At 38.0% G+C, this 8,519-nt stretch overlaps 1 protein-coding gene across 1 annotated transcript in view; it reads right to left on the bottom strand.

Moving 5' to 3' along the window:
* RPGR (retinitis pigmentosa GTPase regulator) overlaps positions 1-8,519 on the bottom strand; it is a 26,644-nt gene that overhangs the window by 3,445 nt on the left and 14,680 nt on the right. Inside the window, exons 8-13 of the mRNA XM_009080240.1 lie at positions 6,482-6,637; positions 5,821-5,945; positions 4,535-4,717; positions 3,201-3,366; positions 2,144-2,250; positions 743-808 (exon numbers count right to left, since the gene is read on the bottom strand). Coding sequence (XP_009078488.1) covers positions 743-808; positions 2,144-2,250; positions 3,201-3,366; positions 4,535-4,717; positions 5,821-5,945; positions 6,482-6,637 — 803 coding nt within the window. The remainder of the gene's footprint in view (positions 1-742; positions 809-2,143; positions 2,251-3,200; positions 3,367-4,534; positions 4,718-5,820; positions 5,946-6,481; positions 6,638-8,519) is intronic.

Here is an 8,519-nt window from a genome sequence, read left to right as displayed (position 1 = left end):
CGGTCCAGCCACTACCACGTGCCATAAGCCAGAGCAGTGCAATGTGTGAGGCTGTGTGAACAGACAGCAGTGAGTACAGTTCCCTTCCACCTTCCTCCTCCTTCCCCCTTGGGAAATCCTCTGATGCACTCATTGTTAGACATTTTCTAAGAAGTCTGAAAATCTGTTGTCTTTCTGCTTTAAATTTCACACTTATATAACAAATTCTGCAGAATAATCTAAAAAATATAAAATAAAATTATAATGAAATATATCGAAATGCTGAAAAGTAGAGGTCACTTTAGGAGTGAAACAGGAAGGTAATCAGAAGTATTTTAATTTCCTAATTAAAACCAGTATTATCGCTCCTTTAAATATACTCCGTGGTGAGTATCTGTAAATAAAATCTTTACTTACTCTGTGTCCCAAAAGTCAATCAGAATATGTACATATCAACAAATCAGTAGAAATGTATGTTACCAGCTTAAATTACAACATGCTTCTTACACTGGTGAAGTATTATAAACTCCCAGCTATGATGGATGTGAGGAGTTCTGTGTGCCTGCACAAATTCTCTCTGACTTCAGGCAGGTTGTTAGATTTTTAGCTCATGGATATTCAGAAAACCAGCAAAAGGAGGCCTATAAAATTTGCCTAGCTTTTTTAAAACTGAAAGCAAAAAAAATTAAGTACCAGAATAATACAAGAATTGCATATTTTTTCCATCACTGTAAGCAAACATATATATAAGTAGTTACAGTACCTTCTGCTTTTGGAGTGGTGATAATTCTAAGGACCAGTCACCAGGATTCAATTTCATTGCATGTGTCTGCAAAAAATAAGATCTCCATTAAAAATAAATACAACTTAGAGGGAAAGCAGCATCAAAGCTCAGTTATACTAAACAGAGCTATTTTATGAACATTTTAATATTGTTGTATGGTCAGGCTGAGAAATCTGTAAGATCATTTCACTTTTTTCAAATTTACTGTTTCATTCTGATGTTTTAAAATTGATTCATGATAGGCAGCAAACCAAAAAGGAGAAGGAAGCCTAGCACATGAAGTGTGTGATATGTCAATAATGCCTCAGAAAATTAATGAAGGCCATCATGGGCACTGTATCTGAAAACATGTTTTTTCTTGCAAGTGAAAGCAAAGTTTTACAACTATTAAATAAATGGCATGCACGAAGTGGCTGTTAAATGACTAAGTACTTTTGAGGACAAAGAAACAATGATTCCTGTAAAATGTGCAATCTCTTCAGCATAACTGACAACATCCTCTGAGCTAAATCCACAGAGAGTTTGCATTCCACTGAATTTTTTTTTCTCTTTCCAGTGCACTGCATTAAAGCCAGGACATGTCCTTTCTGCTGAGAGACAAATGTTTTGTGAAGGTGTACAAGCAATAAGGTGAGCATGGTTTTTAAATAAAAGACATATGTAGGAACAAGTTTGGGGATTGGCAAATACTCAGAATGTTTGCATTTTGGTCTTCTCTTTAATATGATCCACCTGTACTAAAAACCCTCTTTCAAAACAGGAAAAGATAGCTCTTCTGCCTCATTGCCTGCAATTGTCTCCTGGAAATCATCAAGAAAGCAAGGTGAAAGGATACCCTGTGGTATCCAGCATCCTTCTCTTTCTGTCAGGCAGAGCTAAACCATGGGGAGTGGCTGCGTTTCTTGGACTGCTTCAATCTCATGTTACAACAGTACTCAGAAAGTTAAAACATATTTTGGCATTGGATGATGGTATGAAATGTGCCCTCATTTAACAGCACGTCAGTGCTTCTTGGTGTCACACAGAATGTTCTGGGCTAGTCACGAGCTCTGTACTAGACCATGAAACATGACTCAACTTCTTTGTCTTCCCCTGCACAAAAATGACTAAACTACAGGTTCAAACTGAAGGAAAGAAAGTCTAGGTTGGATGTGAGAAAAAGTGTTTTACTGTAAGGGTAGTGAGACACTGGCCCAGGTTGCCCAAGGAGGCACCAGAAGCCCCAACCCTGGTGGTGTTCAATCCAGGCTGGATGAGACTTGAGCAACCTGATCGAGTGAGGAGATGTCTCTCTCCAGGGCAGGGGTTGGGACTGGATGATCTGTAAGGTCCATTCCAACCCTTAAATTCTATGATTCTACGATTATTGGAATATATTACCATATTTAGAATGTCAGTTGTATCTCCAAGGTTTCTGTCCATATTTTCATTATCTGAGTCTTCTTCTGCAGAGACTTCACCAGCTTCATCTTTTTGATGATTATTTTCTGCAAGGCAGAATAGGGGGAAATAAATACATGCCATAGGAACAAGCAGTATGTAGAAAATAGAACAGCCTATGCTTTATTAAATAGAGATTGTGTCTATTTTACTGACAATGAACTGAAACACTTCCTTTTCATCAGTATTAACATCAGGGGTAGCTCAGCAGTCTGGTCTCAGTGCATGACCATTTCTGCAGACTTTCAAAGCATTAATATTACATGAGACAAAGATTCTTCTGCCTAATCTCTTTAATAGTAGTGCAACAATTAGACCAAATTAGCTGCAGCCATGTTATCCACATTGCACATTATCTGTGTAATGGATGGAGACACAGGGAGTTTAACTCCAAGGCAGCACCATGAAAATGTGCCTATGTAATTTGCTGCTTGGCCTCAAATTCATCAGGTATGTGACCATATGACACAAAACCTGAGGTTTTAGGGCTAAAAAAAATCTAACGCAATTCAAATTTTACTGTATTGCTTTCCTGGAACTGGAAATGCCAATGGACATGTTGGCAGCTTTGCAAATAATCATCTTAATTCTAACTAAATTAATTACCTTCAAATTCGATCTGACTATCCAACAAATCTGAGCTAATTTTTACACAGATGCACTGCATCCTGCACTCTTCAGCAATTCTCCTCCCAGCAAATCACACATGCCCAGGAACCCAGAGGAAGTTCAGAACTGCTCTAGACAATCTGTGCAAAATTCCAGAGCTGTATCACTGTTTTTCTTTCACTCAACCCTCCTTGAAAACTTTCAGCATGTTTTCCAAACATGAACAGTGTCAGGCAATTCCTTGTATGCATTTTGTGTCTCCATGCTGCCAGACACTCCTGAGGTAAGACTGAACTCAAACCTTCTTTCATGTTCAAAGTGAGCATTTGTTTATGAATAACAAGAGCCAAACCACACTTAGCAAAAAACAGATGTGAGGACACTTCACCTTTTTCGTGGTCTCTGCCCATCACAGATTCAGCTTTAGGAAGACTTGTTGAAGAAAAACAGAAGGGGCTAGTGTTGCTAGTCACAGGCAATGAAGACTTTAAGAAGCTTTCTCCCAGTGCAGGCAGAGTTTGTGCCATTCGAGCAAACTGTCCTGGGGACCTTTCCTTTAAAAGATTCAAAAATACATTGAGAATAAAATCAGAAGAACAAAATCTAAGCAATCTCTCACCCTCGACAGTGGCATTTACTTAGAGTTGATGATACAGTGTTGCCACTTTGTACACAGAGCAGAAATAAGTATCTTTAACACTTTAATTATTTATAGTCCTGAAAAGTGGGCAGGTATATAGTGGGACTTTTTTTAGATCATTTTTTTACGCAATAACTTCAAGCGGGCTTAAAATATAGACAAAGGAGAAAAAGAACTTAGATTTTTATTAAAAATGAAAAACTAATCTCTCAAATAACACTGAGCTGTTTAATCCACATCAATATAATTTTACAAAATGAATGCAGCTTTTGCTAGGGTTAGTTTTCAGACAGATAAGGTGAAATAATCCAACTCATTGTGCTGTTTAAGGAAATCACATGGAATGTGTAGTGGAGATAAAGGAGAAGAAACTACTATTTTAAGTAGCTACAGGATCTCAGGGTATGTTAAGATGATTGTAAAATGTTCTCCTTTGATCTTTTATAGACTATGAACTTGCTTAATATACTCAAGGGCCCAGAGGGAACAGCAAAAGAGTCAAGATCTTGTTGTTTTGAAAAAATATTTCTAAGATAATTTAAAAAATGCAAAGGAATGGGTTCTACATTTTAGAACACAAAAAAACCCCAAACCCCACAAAACCAATTTTAATATTTTTTCACAGAAATAAACATGCAAAATGTGACCAATACCTATCTTTTACCTGCATCAATTTTGGGGAAAAAGGTAAATATTGATTCTTCATTTTATACATTAAGATTAAACTCTTATTTCAAGAAGGCATATTTATCACTGGGTATAGGTTGAGATTACAAGAGCATGTAGTGACAGGACAAGATGGAATGGCTTCAAACTAAAATAGAATAGGTTTAGAATAGGTATTAGGAAAAATTCTTTAGTGTGTGGGTGCTGAGGCACTGGCACAGGTTGTCCAGAGGAGCTGTGGATGCTCCATCCCTGGGAGTGTTCCAGGCCAGGCTGGATGGGTGTCCCTGTCCACAGCAGGGAATTGGAAGTAGATGATATTTAAGGTCCCTTCCAACCCATTCCATGATTTTAGCTTTAAAAGTGATTTTGTTTCGTAAAAGAAACATGGCAACTCTAAATATCTTCACATTTACCCTCTCCCGACGTCGTATTCGTGCTGCCGAGAGCTGTAAGGTGTTTGCTAGTACAAACTCTCCAGTTATTTTAGGGACAGTAGAAGTCAAACCTCTCTCATACAAATCTTCTAAGAGTACTTCTTCAGATCCTTTAGGTCTTGGAGCAGCAAAAACTAGCATGTGACAACCACCACAAGCAACCTACAGCTCAAAAAAAGTCTGATTATTTCATTTGCAGGTATCAACACAAGGATGTTATTTTTTTACAATCATCTCTAGGGGCTTAGATTATAAGAAAAATGTAATAAAGGTAAGACATATCAAATTGACTGAAGTTTTGTTCCTAATTACATCAGCAAGAGAAAAGTATTTCATTTATTAATGACAAGTGATTTATGTCCACTTCTTCTTAGTTAAATACAATGCATTTATATTGAACAGAACAGGTCTATCAAATTATTGATACAGAAGATAGTAAGATCTTTTCACTGATTTTCAAGAGTTTAGAGCTAGATATTTTGATACAGGTCAAACGTGGGCAATACTGGTAGTTTCAGTGACACAAACCAAAATGTTTTATCACAAAATCCACAAAATAAAGATTGGATTTCTAACAAATTTAAAACCCTCACCACTTCTGATTCAGCTTCTTTAAACTCCAATTCCAGTAAACAAACAGAAGTGATCCAAATTTTGTCCCAAAATTTTGTCCCAAGTTTTGCTCAGTCCTGACTCATGTCATGTCATGGTACTGACAATTCTGTGACATTTGTATCTTCTACACCTCAAGGAATAGATGAAAACAATTCCCTTACACAACTCTTGAAAAAAAAAGAAGAGCATTTCTGCTTTCTCATCCCATTTGGAATCAAAAAAGCAACACCTCAAATTTTCAAGGGTTTAAAACCTGCACAAAAATTGTCAGGATTGAAAAGACGACACAAACATGATGATGTTTCTAGAACACCAGATATTAATTTCCCCTGACTTCCAATAATCCAAGAGCAGTAAGTATTTCATTTTATAGGTTACCACAGCTTTATAGACCAAAACAGCATAGCACAAAATACTGAATAAAACCCTCCAAAGCAGCCTGTACGTGCAGTCCAAGCCAAAGACATTCTAAACTAAATGAACACTGTGGTAAGCACATATAATTTCCTCTTCCCTTCAGTTTGTGTTGCCCACTAATTAAATCTTACAGAAATAAATAATTCTGTAGCAAGATTTCAACTCTCATTAACAATGTGTTTCATAAAAAGATAAATATTTTGGTGACTGAGAAGCACGAACAAAAGTTTTACCAAAAGGACTGTAAACTTCAAGAAATTGTAACACAGAGTGGGATCAAACAGATTGCTAAAACTCTCTTCTCCAAAGCCTAACTTGCCATGTCGTCCATCTCCAAAAGTAAACATGAGGCCATTCTCTGCATGTGGAAAAAAAAGTATGTTGTAACAAAGATTCAATACAAAACCAGGACAGAACCATCACAAACAAAGTAACAGGACATGCAAGTAAAAAATACTTCTCTTCCAAAAGCAAAACCTGAACGACTATTTTTAAATTTTCAACAGATGATTCTGATTTTAAAAATGCCTATTTTCAGGCAAAATACTGTCTGAGATGTGAGTTAGTCTAAACAATTTGTAAAAAAAACCCCAAAAACCAAAACACCCCAACAAAATAATTAAACTGCCTTTAAACAAAGTCTTCTGAAGAAGACTATTTTTTAGCAAGGCATGATTATGAGGTTCTAATTCCCCAGGAGATACAGGGTACAGAGCTATGCATGGCATGGCTGTGAATCAGAATTGCCTGGCAAATCCAGCTTCCTCCCCAGCTCACTCAGCCTTCAGAACCAGCACATTTGTATGTCTTCTGCTACTGCTCATTTTATAACAAAAGCTATTACAGTATAATAGAGAAAGTAGAAATTAATTTCAGCATTTTTGACTTACATACCTGCTATTACAGCAGTATGATTTTCCCCACATGCAACATTACGTATTTTATGCCTCTTCAAGTGTTTCACAGACTTTGGTACTGAACTTTCAAAAACAAAAGTCCCATGTCCCAGCTGCCCATATTGTCCAAGTCCAAAAGTATAAACATCTGTCTCTGAAATTAGATAGGCAAAGTTAACAACAAATATGCTGACACACATAAAGTTATACAATAGCCAAATGGAAGTTAACTAACATCAATTAGTAACAACATCCAACAAAATAAAAACCAGAATCGAAGCACTAAAATATACAGAGAAAAGAATTCTGAATGGTTCAATATGCAACAAATTTTCTAACATAACTGCAAAATAACCCACTGATCACATGGGTTAGGGTTAGGGTTTGGGTTAGGGTACAGAGAGTATCAGTTAACAACAGATATATGGGAATTCACATACTGCAATCAATTCAAGACCACACAACTTACAAGTATGTGCATTTTCAAGCACAACAGAATCACAGAACCATAGAATTTAAAGGTTGGAATGGACCTTACAGGTCACCCAGCCCCAACCCCTGCCCTGGGCAGGGACACCTCCTCACTAGATCAGGTTGCTCAAGGCTCATCCAGCCTGGCCTTGAACACTGCCAGGGTTGGGGCAGCCACTACATCCCTGGGCAACCTGTTTCAATGTCTCACCATCCTCAGAGTAAAAAACTTTTTTCTCACATCTAATCTAAACTTACTTCCTTCAGTTTGAACCCATTACCCCTTGTCCTATCACTGCAGTTCCTAACACAGAGTCCCTCTCCAGCTCCCTGTAGGCCCTTCAGATATTGAAAAGTTGCTCTGAGGTCTCCACACAACCTTCTCTTCTCCAGGCTGAACAGCCCCAACTCTCTCAGCCTGTCTTCAAAGGGAAGGAGCTCCAGTGCTCTTACCAACTTCGTGGCCTCCTCTGGACTTGCTCCAGCAGTTCCACATCCTTCTTATGTTGAGGACACCAGAATTGCACACAGTATTCCAGGTGGGTCTCACGAGAGCAGAGTAGAGAGGAAGAATCACCTCTTTTGACCTGCTGCCCACACTCCTTTTGCTGCAGCCCAGGATTCCACTGGTTTATGGGCTGCTAGTGCACACTACAGCTCATGATGTGCTGCTCATCTACTGTCACTCCCAAGCCTGTCTCCTCACTGCTGGTGTCAATTACTTTACCCCCTTGTTACCTGCACGTACACTGTATGGCCCTAAATTTAATAGACAAGACCTCTTTAAACCAATGCTAATTTATATGTAAGAGACTGAACAGGAACAGGGTAGGTTTCAGTATTCTGCTCAGCTGCCAAAGCAGCCCTGCACTAACTACAGAGAACACTATAATTGTGTTATCTTGTGACAGAATAATCATCTTTCCACATTTATATTCTGTCTGGTTAATGGACTGTCTGTGCCAGGAAAAAGAATAAGAGCTTCTCCAAAGCTGTAAAGATCCTTGATGTGTTCATCCCTGGCATTCCAACACAACGCTGGAAGACTGTGAAGCTTGGAAATCTTGATGAGGTCATACTTGAAAAGAGAAAGTCAAAGACTAAGTTTCTTTGGAAAAAAAGAGATTTTCCTAGAATTTTACTCCTTGCCTGTTTTTCTTTTGCATGTAGGCAACAAAGGAAAAGTTAGAGAAGTACTACTTATAGTACTTGAAAAACTATTGTGAAAACCCAGGAAAGATTGGGAAGGACAAAAAACATCAAACAAAAAGAACTTGGGAGCAATATATCTTTACATCATTGTTAAGAACATGGTGCAGAGCATGTCCTCTCCTGCTGCACAAATGCCATTGGGTTAAAAATCTCACAATTTTCAAAGGCAAGAGAGGAACAGCCATCCACAGTGGAATGTGTGGAGCACCAAACAACAGAGATTCTTTGCTTTTTGAGAACTTCTTTGTGGCCACTGGAATAGCAAGGTAAGTTTCAGTGACACAAAAGGAGTTCACACTGTGTGACCAAATTCTCAGAACAGCCACAAACTGGAGAAATATTAAAACTCATTT

This window comes from Acanthisitta chloris, unplaced genomic scaffold (genome assembly GCF_000695815.1).
Source record: "Acanthisitta chloris isolate BGI_N310 unplaced genomic scaffold, ASM69581v1 scaffold15858, whole genome shotgun sequence".
Classification (NCBI taxonomy): domain Eukaryota; kingdom Metazoa; phylum Chordata; class Aves; order Passeriformes; family Acanthisittidae; genus Acanthisitta; species Acanthisitta chloris.
The sequence above is the reverse complement of the archived record's forward strand: the minus strand, read 5'-3'. Positions and strand labels throughout refer to the sequence as shown.